This window comes from Caloenas nicobarica, chromosome 15 (genome assembly GCF_036013445.1).
Source record: "Caloenas nicobarica isolate bCalNic1 chromosome 15, bCalNic1.hap1, whole genome shotgun sequence".
Classification (NCBI taxonomy): Eukaryota; Metazoa; Chordata; class Aves; order Columbiformes; family Columbidae; genus Caloenas; species Caloenas nicobarica.
This window is the reverse complement of record NC_088259.1, coordinates 5,274,535-5,288,502: the sequence shown is the minus strand read 5'-3', so window position 1 is coordinate 5,288,502 and position 13,968 is coordinate 5,274,535. Positions and strand designations below refer to the sequence as shown.

Here is a 13,968-nt window from a genome sequence, read left to right as displayed (position 1 = left end):
CTGGATAGAGTGGCAGCACAGGACTAAGCCTATTTGGTCCTTACCATCATTATAATTCATAGAAAGGATTATAAAATCAAATGACTCGCACTTTCTAGAATACTAGGGATATGACTTAAACCCACAGCTAGGTAGAGGTTTAATTCCCAGCATGTCAAAATGCCTCTGGAATTGGAAAAGCATTTATCTGGAAATGCTGTTTCCTAAAATAGGGCACTTCAAGAGATCTCTGTGAATCACTGACAGGCTGCATCAGTGACACGGCTCCTGCTCTCCTGAGAGACCAGCCTTCCCTACAGACAACAACTGCAACACCCAGATGAAACTGCGATCGGGGCATTAGTGTCAATCACGGACCGGACCCAGCATAGCCTGACACCGGGAAAACACTTTCCATCTCATGCATTATGCAGCTGAAAAGGGGAAGAAATAAAGGACCGGGCAGATATTTGGAAGAAGTGTCTGATACAATCAACACAGGGTGAAGAGGCTGAAATATCAAAATGTGAATGAAGTGATATTAACGGCCATTTTACCTTTAAGTGTAAGGAAAATGTGCCAAGGAGAAAACGGGAGTCTACGGATGGGGTTACTGGGTTGCCCTTTTCAGTTCAAGAAGGTTTGGAAATGAAGAGGTGATGTTTACAGGTACAACACACACACAGGAGGGATGAGACAGAAAGATGCACAAAGTCGAATTAAAAAAATGAGACCAGCTGTATAATCAGGCAGTTGAAGCTGATCCAACTAAAGCAAGGATAAAAGCTATTGGCAGTGAACCTAAACTAAGCCTGAATTTTGAAAACAAATCATGGGGATTTGATTCAGCTATTTTTGAAACTTCTACTGCTATCAGAGAACAGATATAAAATGCTGAAGCACTATATTAAAATTGTGGGAGTTCCAGTTTAACAGTCAAGGAACGCAAACTTAGTATCAAGTACAAAGCACTTACTGCCATGGGAATTAATCAGAAAGCTCAAGCAATATTTTCAGTTAGAGGTATCTGCAGGATCAGACTCCTGTTCTGCAGAGGTTTGGATAAACTACAGGGATTATTTTTTAAGAGCAGCTTGCAAAGTCTAACTTTTTATATCAATTTTACATGCTTGAATGTTAAATCTGTAACTGCCACTCCTAAAGAGCTCTCGTACATGTAGGTTGACAGATTTAATTTTAGATGTTTCACAAGGATGGATTATATACACTATAATGTAGATTTGCATGCACAGGTAATTTAGACATTGGTATAGATCACGTAAGTTAAACATGAAATTTCCTCCTACAGACAAGAATTGCATATTGCCCTCATCTTCAATAAGCAATTTAAGAAAGCTACACAATACAATTGCTTTTAGATATTTCTGCACAGCAGCCAACTAGGAGTACGCATATTACAGAATCACAGACTGGCTGCGGTTGGAAAGGACCTCTGGAGATCATCTAGTCCAATCCACCTGCTGGTCACACTTTTCCTAATGCACCCCAGGTACCATTGACTTTCTTGGCCACAGGGCACATGGCTGGCTCATGGTCAACCTGTTGTCCCCCAGAACCCCCGGGTCCTTCTCTGCAGAGCTGCTTTCCAGTGGGTCAACCCCTAACCTGCGCTGGTGCATGGAGTTATTCCTCGCCAGGTGCAGAACCCTACACTTGCCTTTGTTGAACTTCATTAGGTTCATCTCCGCCCAACTCTCCAGCCTGTCCAGATCTCACACAGCCTTCTGGTGTACCAACCATTCCTCCTAGTTTTGTATCATCAGCAAACTTGCTGAGGGTGCACTCAGTCCCTCCATCCAGGTCATTGATGAACAGGTTGAACAAGACTGGACCCAATACTGACCCCTGGGGAACCCCACTAACTACAGGCCTCCAACTAGACTCTGCATCATTGATCACAACCCTCTGAGCTCTGCCATCCAGCCAGTTCTCAATCCATCTCATCATCCACTCATCCAACCCACACTTCCTAAGCTTACCTCCTCATCTACCCAGCCATTCATACTATCATAGAAGGCTATCAGCTTGGTCAAACATGATTTCCCTTGGGTGAATCCATGTTGACTACTCCTGATAGCCTTCTTTTCTTCTACATCCTTAGAGATGACATCCAGAATGAGTTGTTCCATCACCTTTCCAGGGATGGAGGTGAGGCTGACTGGCCTGTAGTTTCCTGGATCATCCTTCTTGCCTTTTTCGAAGACTGGAGTGACATTGGCTTTCCTCCAGTCCTCAGGCACCTCTCCTATTCTCGATGACTTTCCAAAGATGATGGAGAGTCGCTTAGCAATAACATCTGCAAGCTCCCTCAGCACTCGTGGGTGCATCCCATCAGGGATTTGTGGGTGTCCAGTTTGCCTAAATGATCTCTAACCCGATCCTCCTCAACCAATGGAACGTCTACCTTTCTCCAGACTTACTTTCTTACCTCCAGGGTCTCGGATTCTTTAGGGCCAGCCTTAGCAGTAAAGAATGAAGCAAAGGCAGCATTCAGTAACTCCACCTTCTCTGTCACCAGGGCACCCACCTCATTCGGCAGTGGACCCACATTTTCCCTAGTCTTCTTTTTACTGTTGAGGTACTTGAAGAAGCCCTTTTTGCTGTCCTTGACATCCCTGGACAGATTTAATTACAAGTGGACCTTAGCCTTCCTCATCGCATCCCTGCATACTCTAGCAACATTCCTACATTCCTTTCAAGTGGCCTGCCCCTTTTTCCACATTCCATAAACTTCCTTCTTCCATTTGAATTTTGCAGAAGCTCCTTGCTCATCCATGCAGGCCTCCTGCTCCCTTTGCTTGATTTCTTGCTCATAGGGATCCATGAATCTTGAGCATGGAGGAAGTGATGGTTGAATATTAACCAGCTCCCTTGGACTCCCCTACCTTCTAGAGCCCTAACCCATGGGATTCCTCCAAGTAGGACCTTGAAGATGTCAAAGTCAACTCTCTTAAAGTCCACGGTCGTAATCCTCGCCCTGGCTGTCACACGACCTCCTGCTGACTCGCGCTCTGCATAGATGTTCAGATCTCCCGTGGTTGCTCCTGGCAATGCCCAAACCACATCAGCCTCGCTAGCGAGCGCTGCCGGTTCCTGGCAGGTCTCTCTGCTCTTGCTCGGGTTCCCCTGGCTCCAGGAACCCCTCTGTCCACTTTAATTTAGCGCTCAGCCACTGAACTTACTTAACATGTTATTTACGATGAAATTTGCACAAGTTTAAGGCAGGCAGCGATCTGCCATGCAAATACCCAGCAGGGAGCACTGGTTAAATAGCAGTTCTGTTGAAAAGGATCTCTGTCCTCTAGATCTGTAGTAGATTACAAGCTCAGTTTGAGAGAACAGTTTCCTGCTGGTGTAAAAATAAGGGAGGGATTATATATCACACTATGGTCTGCAAGACACAGTAATCCTTTTGCTCTGACCAAGGATAGGTAAGGCCTCTGCTGCAATACTGCACTTCAAATAAGATGTGTGCCAAAGGGACACGTACAAAGGCAGAACAAGACAGGGAAATCTGGAGAACATGACCTATAAGCAAAGGCCAAATGAAATAGGGTCCTTTAATCTAGAGAAAAGACAATCAAATAGGGCTGATGGCTCTTCAAAAATATGAAATGACATCACATGGGAAGCTGTTCTCCCTGTCTAGAGGGGCTGAGAAAAAAGTTACGGCACGAAGCTATAGAAGTGCGGCTCATTTTAAACTTGGGGAAAACCACATGCAGTAGAGACTGCCGATCTCTCAAGCTGATCAGGCAGGGAGGCTGCGAAATCTTGGTCGCTGAAGGTCTTTAAACAAGACCAAGAGGAATAAGAGTTAAAAGCAATGCAGCCTTCTGGCTCCCTGTGCTCCAATGGGCCCGCTCATCACTGCAGTTCATCCCCTGCTCCCTTTGTGCAACCCGTAACCTCAGCAGAGCTGAGAAATATCCTCTGGCCTAAGCACATAGGCAGCTTACTGCTTCTTACAGCCACTATAAGGGCAGATCCCCCACTAACAGGCAGGCACAGAGACAGCTTTACTTGCACTCTTTTCACGCCTGCCATGGTGAAGCTGAAGTTGGTGCAGGTTATTGCAGGAGCAGAGAGAATTCACCAGAGTCAAGGCAAAGTGAAGAGCGAGGACCAGCTGCACCACCTGGGCTTAAAAAGCAAGCATTACTGGGCATGAGAAAGTGATAGAATGTAGATATATGTCAAAAGATGCTCTGAATATTTTGTGCTGTGTGTATAAAAACATAGCGTCTTGAAAAATGTAGGGCTGCCCTCTCTAAGCTTTACTTGATCAAATTAATCACTATTTGTGGAGGATATTTACTCACAACCATATAAACTTTAGGACAAGATAAGTGCATATAAGAGCCATACAGTGTAAGTATATGCTGGTATGCGCAACCAGCAAACACTGCCCTCTGCATAGTTTAGGCTGGCAATCACCACACAGATGGGCTCTAAACAGAATCTCACTTTCTGGATTTTATTCATTTATTTATTTTTAATTTGCTCTCTTTAGACTGGCATAGCCACCGCTTCATAATTCTGTTTTTCCAGCATCTAATGAGAAAACCAGTTTCTTCTTAAAATTCTGATTTAACCTGTGCAGGCAGATCCCACCATCCACGGAACTATATGGAGATATTTAGGTATATATGTGCTTATAGAGAGGTATGCCCATAAATAAAATAATGTTTTATTTCTTTTCAAATGTCCCACAGATGGTGGAAATAAATTCACCACAAACTCTGCCATTTCAGGAAATGCAAGTATAAATTTAGCTTAATACCTTTGGTGGAATATCTCCCATGAAAAGAAACTGCTGGCTGAACCCCCCAAAACAATTAAAATTGGTAAGAAAATACGATAGGAGTTGAAGGGGCTTCCTATACTGCAATCAAGTCCTCAATGCTGTGGTCAGCTCAGAAGAAAGGAAAAAAACATATTGGCCATCGAGTGCCCTTTTCTTATAAATAACATTAAACTGAGTGTTTGTAACATATACGTGAATCTCTGTATTTCCAGAAATACTTCTCTGGTCTGATTTCACTCTAGATTAAATTTCATTCTGTAACTATTACTCGACTCAGGAGAAAGAAACAAAACAAAAAACTCCAGCCCACACACAGAAAACATTTCCATTCCTTTTCCTGATGAGGAAATAATAAAGCCTTGATATGGGCTGCTGCAGCTGAAAATACTGTTGCAAAAGAGCTGTCTGTCATTTAACGCAAAAGCTCCTTTAAACCAGATGAATTGCTGTGTTTTACAGCTTCAGCTGGGAAAAGAAAAACTTTCAGACGTGGATGGGCTGCACATCGTATCTGACAATGCATTAAACTTAAGTGCAATATAATAGAGCTAGCAATTCTGTACAAACCCTAGACAACATTTATATTGGTGTAAATACAGAGTAACTCCTCTGAAAAGGTTCATGCATCACCCTGGAGACAGCAACACAAATGAATGTACCAGGACAGGGACTCCTCATTCCACGTCCCTCTCTTCCCATCACAAAACCAAGTTCTGCCCAAGGATCTCAAGGTGTAAGCAACTAACTTTAACTGATGGGTAAATGGAAGTACTCAAAACTATGTCAGTCCTGCACCGTGACTTAGCAAATTAGGAATAGAGGCCTCCTGGGCTTGTATTTCCACTTGAACTGTGTTAAAGATCTCTACAGCCTTCTCTTTCAGCTACAATAATATCTCTTCCTGTATTTTATGGCAAGTTTTTAATGAAGTGTTGCTATACAAAAATCTCACAACTATTTACCCAGTATGCACAAAATACCTAAAAGGGCTACTCTTATAAACAAATACTTTTGACTGGTTTCACCAAAGCTGCAGGAACTCAACCATCTTCCAGAATCAGATTTTGCAGTGCTGGAGAGCAGCAGAACACAAGACAGGCTGAAGGCAGAACTCCAGCCCAGAGACCACCACAGCGCTTATATCCTGACTGTGCAAATATCAGGTACTCGTGAGTCTCTCTTAACTTTAATAGACTTAGCATTAAGAACTGTTTAAAAGAGTTAGGGTTGGAGATTCTGGTCCCTAGCAAGAAGAAATTCCAGCAAAGCAGATGACAAAGGGTTGAGGGGAATTATCTGAAAGCAGACAAGAATTCCTCTAAGCAGCACAACTTTGAAGTCCAGAAACGGAGACTGAAAATAAAGTAGATGTAATCCATATGTATTTAAAGGTCTGCCAGCAGATCTATTTGAAAACCTGCCTTTCAAAACTGGTAACACATTCAACTGAATTTTGCTTCGGGACAAAAACATTCATAAGAGGTCCTAGCATGGAAACCAATTCTATTTAAAAAATCTATATATATACATACTGCTGTTTTTATTTTCACAACATTTCAAATAAACTTAAATCAAACCTCTCTGCTCATAAGAGGCTGTAGCAATTTCTATCAGCTTCGGCTAAGAACTACACAGTCCTTTGCGATTTAAGATTTTCATCTGCAACCATAATGAAACTTCCTATTTCATGTGAAACTTGAAACATGAAATTCAATAAAACTCCATCACGTGCTCCTTCAGGGATTCTACTGGAACATCCCTCGTGCCCTGACTACTGTTCAGGGAAAAAGAAAAAACCAAACACAGAGCTTGGTTTTGCCAGATCAGAGAACAGGTCAAACGTCAGCCAGAAACCAAATGCTGACAGGCACAGCCTGATGATGCAAGTATTTATTGTGTGATGACTATTTAGGTATTACCTCTGCCATAGTGATGCTCCAGCTGGCAGAGCTCGCGCTTAATGGGGTACCTGGTGCACCAGAAGCACAGAGCTAAGAATGAGCTGTCTGCAAAAAATGTTGCGTGCAGTACTAGGGAGATATATCGTATGATTTCTACATCCAGAGCTCAAATCTCCATTGAGTGCTTCAGTGGGGTGCTAGGAACACATAAGCTTGCCTGATGATACCTCTGGCTTTTCCCTGTTGTGATATGCTGCATGGTGCACATCTGCCTTATTACATCCTATTAAAGCACTTGCTTCTGCTACAGCTGAAGCTCATTGCAGCCTCAGGCTTGGGTGACCTCCAGAGGATTGTCTCTTCACTTTTCCTGAGTCACTCTCCTGCTCTCTGAGAAAAAAAAGTTCCAGTATATTGGTGCACAGAAGCCATTACAAACTGCAAAGAAATCACTTAGTGATACCCCTACTTTCTCTGTAGCAGAGTAATCCTCAGCGGACTGCTTAAAGCAATGTTGTGCAGTTGTAAAAAGGGGTCACATGGGGCTGAAAACTTGATTCATCTTTTTAAACAGGCAAAACTCAAAAATAAAATAAAACAGAAAACATCCTGGCCCCATACTACTTGCTGGAAGAAGAAAAAATTATAATGCAAAACTGGACTGAATTTTTCAGGCGATGGTGCTGACTAGTTATAAGGAAACAAAAACAGTAGAACTGTGTGGGGGACACTTTTCTGAAATTAAAGAGAAATGTGCAGAAGAGAAAATATTGTTGCAAGAAAGGCAACCAGCTAGTAGTACCTAAGTGTTAAAACCTTCCCCTACTCTAACACTTAGTTAAACTTCTCTTGAAATCTGACTGCTTAAGGTCAAATTCCATCGTTGGTGAACCAGTGTGAAATCTAGAGGAAATGGAGTTACTCTGCATTTACAATTACATAACTGGGCTAAGTCAAGGTTCACCATGGTGTCTTTAGGCTCTTCACGCACTTCACAAGTGGGGAAAGTTCCTCTTTCAACTATTTTCTGATAGGTCATAGAGAAACAAAATCACTCCAACAGATGGTACTTGGGGATCCTCATACTTAACTCTTTTGTCCTGTTCCTTGGATGTAAATCAACCCACATGGAATAGAAGCCAACTTCCACTCAAATAGCAGAACATTAATGCACTCATTTCACTGACCTGCTGAACACCTTCCAGATGTGTCCACAGGACAAATTCACAAGATCAAGCCAAAGATGAACGGTAGGAACAGGCAAAGGAGGAGGATGCCGGGGTGGCAGATTGCGGGGGGGAGGTGACAGCACAGCAGATGTGGCCCTTTTGACAATTTTGTCCATGTCAGAGCCCTGAAGGCAGGTTGCTGATTCGGGGGGAAAGGTCTAGGTCAGTGATACGACCACTGCTTCTGAGAGACGGAGAGGGGAGACCTGTTCAGTAGTAAGAGTTGCCTTCTCCATCCCTCCCAGCCCTCTGGTGGCAGCAAAGGCATCCAACTCAATTCCCCAGGACTCTTTCCTCAGATCATTGATCCAGTTCCTCTCCACCTCCTGATCCTCAGACAACCGTTTTCATGGCAGAAACAGCTTGGCCTCGATTACTTTCCAGCCCCTCAATCTTTAGACAACAGATGGCTCTGGAAGTACTGGTGTGTGAAGCATTTTCATGTGCTTTAACAACTGCCTTAATTATGCAGCATTGTCATTAGGGCTGGACAGGTGATTTAGATCTGAATAGTCGAACTGCTTCATCATCCAACCGTCTAAACTGACACTCGGAACCTGGCAACTCCAGGAACAGGGCTGTCTGCTGAGAAAATGTCAAGTCCCAGTTGTCAGGAAACTTAGATTTTTAAAGAGCTTATAGCCACGACTGAGAAATTGCCAACGATAACTTTCAGGTGTGAATTTCTCTGCAGTCTGGCTAAACATGATGGACAATTAAAAAATGTGCAGTTGAGATACTCTGTATTTGTCCATTAGCATTTGAAGAACTATAAACCATAACCGACATAGCTGCGGGCATTTATGTGTTTGCAGGCACGGTTATAGGTGCAATGGTAAAACAGGGAAAACATAACAGTGTGAAACTGAGAAAATAAAACACACGCTGCTGGAAAGACAAGGATAAATGGAAAAAAAAAAAAAAAAGTGGTAAAAGAAAATGATACAACAAAGCACAAAATTACCATAGGGTGAGCACGCTCAAGAAACATCATGTCCAGCCAAGTACTTACAAGTAATAGGAGTAGGAATATGCATTTCTTCTAAATATCGATGGCCAGTCAGATGAACAGAATATCCAAAAGGGAAAAAAAATAAAAGAAAAAACATAATTAGATTGATATGAACTCTAGGACTTTTTTCAACATACAAAGTATTTGTGCTGCCTCTTGTACTGAGCTACTATTCTCCTGCACTTTTTTTCAGGAGCTGTAAGTTGGTGAGGAATGGATACTGGAGACAGGAAACACAGGTCGTGTTTCCACTTCTGCCACTGACCTGTGTCACCAGGAATAAATGCCCTCACCTCTTTCTTCCTTAGCTTTGCCAGGTCACTATACATGTAATGAGACTTACCTTGGCCTGTAAAGTGCTTGGAGATTTTTGGAATGGAAAAAAATATGTACAAGCTATTAATATAACTAACAATCAATAAGAAAGTGAAAATGTAAGAACACCACAATTTTGGAATATTTAGACAATGAGCAAATTGTGTAATGATAAATCAAGCTTCATCAAACTCTAAAATGCAAATAGTTCATTAACAATTCAAGCATCACTACATATTTATAGATGATCACCAGGGGTATGCATAAGCTTTCTGCATCACTGTGATTAAGCATTTTCTATTACAGTTTTTCAACAATACACTTCAGAACATTTTGATACGTGTTTTGAGCAGCGCCACAAAACGAGCCTTGGCAATCATTTATAACATAAGAGGTGATGTCTTCCCTTTTATAACTGGAAAAGAGCTTCTCTGAAAAGGCTCTTTGACAACAGATCTAGCACGCTATTGCAGATCTACAGCAAGGCACAACGGAGCCTCGAAAGCAGAAGCCGTGGTCAAGACGGAAGAACAATGAAACCCAAACTTCAACCTATTGCACAACTTTAAAACCCCATCTTTGAAGACACTACAAATACTAGGAGGCATCTCTAAGTATAAATGCAAGGTTCAAGTGTTCACTTTTATGGTTCTTCAGAACACAACTTTCATAAGCAGACATGGAAATCAGATTCAGCACCATTACTCTCTGTGCAAAGTGATCATCTTTCCTATGTACTCACTGCATAGAGGACAGTGATTACAGGTGTACAAGAGGATTACTCTGAAATGACATGTTTTGCATGGTGGTGGCCCTTGCTATAAACCTGAAATGCTGGCCAAATTCCTTATATATTTTAAGTTACTTGAATGACACCAAGTCCAAGGTATACCTAAAAGTATTTATGCTATCATCTCCTGAAACCCAGAAATTCCACATGCAACAGCAGTGCACCAGTTCGGGTGCAGTGATTGCCACCGAGCTTCACTCCGAAATTCGAAGTTTCTCTGAACCTCAAAACAAAGGGAAAAATCATCAGGATGTAGAAAACGAGAGCCCATGCAGCTGAACCTCCTATGTCCCCAAAATTATTCCATCAATAAAACCCCTCTGATAGGCCAGTGCCAGGTTTCACAGCACTATCAACTGTAATTGTTCCAATGAGCACCTTGCTGTACTTTCTGTTTGTCTCCCGTATCAGCCAGTGGACATATGTGATCACAAGAGACTCTTAGTTCTCATTAAAACGCTACGTATCCCTCAAGGCTACAGAAGAAAGCTCAGAAAGATTTATTCCATAAGGGCAGAAAATAAAGGAAGACAAAAAAGGAGGATTATATTTTGGAATTGGACAGGCCATTTTGGCTCAAATTCTCCCAAAATTTGTGGTCTAAAATAAGGACTTCCTAAGGAGTATTTCAAAACTAACTGTTAAAATGCTCCAAGTTATGGATCACTGAAAACATGATCAGATCGTAGAGTGTATTGCCCACCTTCAATATGGAAACAGAAGGGACACAGGTCACTGAATGTGCAAACATCCCTATGGCAACTCTCTCCTATAGCTCGGGCGTGTTCTGTTCAAGAAGTATTTGTGTTTTATTTAATTAGTTTTATTTAAATCTTAATCCAGAATAAGGAGCTGAATTTTCATAGAAGGAACTAATCCTAGACCCTACATAGCCCCAAATCTCCTTTTTTGCTACCAACAGCAGTTTAAAGAACTTATTTCCAGTGCACCCATGACAGGCTGTCTGATCCTATTTATTCAGTCTTATACTTAAAGGGGTCAGTAGAGGTTTTGTCCGCTCAAATGCACAAGCCTGAAAAGCATCACATTCCTCACTCCAGGGTAATGCAAATTGCGACTACACTGGAGTTAAAACTGTCCAGATGAAATCAGAACTGACCAAAATTTAATCCTTTTGGGGGGCAAAGTCAAAGGGTATTTTCTCCAGAAAAGAAGTTTACAAAGGTCTTGTTTTTCTTGTTTCAGCTTGTTTTTACTAACTGGTTCTGTATTTTCTAATGCACAAAAATATTTAACTAATATTAAGGACAAACAAACAAGCTCCCTAGACAATGAGCAATGTTTTGATATAATAAAAATGAAGTATTTCAGAGTATGTCTCTATTAATGAAGAAAGGAGGAACTGCCTTATGTGAGCAAATACATCCAAGTGGCACTGATCACCAACTGTAAATTAACAGGCTAAATTACGGTGCAGTAATTTGTGCATCCATATACAAATGATGCTATTGGAACTGCAAACATGTAACTCATGTAGCTCGTGGATTCCCAAAACGAAGAACACCAATTTTGTTAATGGTTTTGATTTAGGTACTGTAAGACGGCCACATTTAAAATGAAATTTATGTATACAAACACGTAATTTTTACATAGATATACACATACAGAAACTTTAGTTGTTGAACCCCAGGGTTCAACTAAAACTTTCAGATAACAAACGTAAAGTCAAACCCAAATTTTCCAGGGCATAAACCTGCTGGTTGGTTTAATTTAGCTTCATGTATCTGATTAAACCCTCTAAAACAGTGGCAGTCTCCCAAAATTGGCGAGTCAATAGAGTTTTTGCAATATGGTCTGTTGAAACTATCAGCAACTCGGCAACAGTTCCTCATGCCTTGCATATGAAAAGTTAAAAAAAATATGCTGATTTGGTGTGTCTCACAGAAACAAAAAGCAGCTTCTGATGATCTGCCTCATCCCAATCTCAAACTGGTCTCTGCCTTCATTTAATGTTTCCGTCTCTTCTAATCTCTCTCCTTCCTTTGCTCTTTGCACTGGTTAACAAAATGCTTCATTCAGGAAATCCTCTACTGTGACCGTTACCAATGAACTATGATGCCCTGGACCATGAACAAATGCCACTGTGATATTTTCCAGCTTAGTTTGAAGAAAACATGTCAAGTTTGTGTAATTAAATTATTTTTCTGCGTTGTCGCCTTGCAAGACAACAGTGTCTTGTACACAGTGGCATGAGCCTTAGTGAACTGAAAAGGGGAACTCTTTTTCAAGTAAGGTTAATACAAAACTTGAATGCAAGAGCTTAAGCTTCTAATATTTCTCTTTGTAAAACAGAAAGAAAACTTTGTTGTTAAACTGTTCTCTCTGACAAGTGCGAGTTTTCAGCTGCACTCCTGCAGAGGTTCAAAACAATCTGTGGTCCAAAGCAGTCTTTCCTTTTATAAAAGCTGGTCCCAATCCACATTAGTTGACAAATTAAATGAGCCTGGCAGGCTGAAGTTCATCTGCAGGGAACACTTGTCCATATGCAGCTCTGAGCCTCAGCTGGACGCGACTGGTGGCGCCTGTTCAAGGGACACCCAGCCCCGGTGCCATCAGCAGGGCTGGCAGCAGACCCAGAGAGAGCCGACCTCCAAAAAACACCCTCTTTCTGCACTTTTATAGCTTCTAAATGGGAAAAGATGTTAAAGCTGATGAGCCAGTTTATTTCTTATAATAGTGTGTATTCCAGTGGGTAACCGTGGAAATGACAGCAAACAGGCACAGAGAGATACAGGCTGCAGTGATTTTGTCTGTTTGCACAGGGAGGGGAATGACACAGAGGCAAATGTGATTTTCCAGCTCCAGAAAGAAAACGGGGAGAATTTGTATTTCTAATACATCTACTCACCTCCTTTCTCATTTTAATTTTGAAAAAAGATGCCCAGGTTAACAGAGCCTATGACAAAGCCAGATATGGCAGAGTTCTGTCCATGGGATGTGACTCCCAAATTCACTAAAGATTGCAGTTTTGGGGACCAGGCTGGTTCCACAGAACATGTGCACTGTGTTAGGGGCCAGCTCAGGTCGGCACTACCTTGTGAGTTTTTATATCAAGCAAACGGGTCCTCAGACTCCAGCTGCTAGAACTTGCGCTGAATGATAAGTATTTTTGATTCTTTGTTTGTCTGTGTTTCTGCCTGAGATATCAACTTACACTGCAGCAGTTATGACAGTCAAAACATCCAAAGTATCAAATGTTGGAAGAAGCTGGATCTTGACAGGTCTCCCCATCATTTACTTATCTGAGTTGAATATGCACCAGGAAAAAATTAAAGCTAAAACCCAGTGATTTTATATACCTGCTAACTAAACTATATAATACAGTCTCCTGACTCTAATAAAAGTTCGTTATATCACGTATAAAATATGTAGAGTCCATTTGAGGGGTTGGGGGGGGAAGAGATAGAGAAAAACCTGATAATCTACATCAGCCATAATTTCTTACTTTTTCTTTGAAGGATTCTTTTGTATTAATAACCTGGCCTTTGGCTGGTTTTCCAGTTTCTATTGAAAGAGAGAAGATTAAGCAAAGATGTTGAATCATTGATATGCATCAAGCCATTTCAACATTGACGCATTAATCAGAATGAGAACGAATAAGATTTCATCACAGTGTTACGGAACAAAAAAATTACTTGCCCATAATTTTACCTCTGAGACATTTCCTAACCGTTTTCAAATTTATATAAAAAATAGATCGGCAGCAAACATGGTGTTTAACAGCAAGAGTCCCACATGTACATTTTGAAAGACAGGGTAGACTGTTAGGGAATACAAGTTTGATATGAAACCTGAAAATCTGAGAAAATACAGAGAGATCATGAATATTACCCCCTCCTTAGTATTCAAAGTATATTGCCTCACAGGAGCATTCTTACTTCTCTGACTTAGTT

The 13,968-nt window shown here is 41.4% G+C and overlaps 1 protein-coding gene across 3 annotated transcripts in view; it reads right to left on the bottom strand.

Annotated features, from left to right (window-relative positions):
• Window positions 1–13,968, bottom strand: part of PTPRT (protein tyrosine phosphatase receptor type T) — a 441,556-nt gene that overhangs the window by 54,108 nt on the left and 373,480 nt on the right. For 2 of the 3 annotated variants that reach the window (XM_065645694.1, XM_065645695.1), the window contains one exon: window positions 8,950–8,979. In XM_065645694.1, the coding sequence (XP_065501766.1) occupies window positions 8,950–8,979 (30 nt within the window). Of the gene's footprint in view, window positions 1–8,949; window positions 9,017–13,968 lie in introns of all 3 variants that reach the window. The other variant, XM_065645693.1, reaches the window with a different exon arrangement.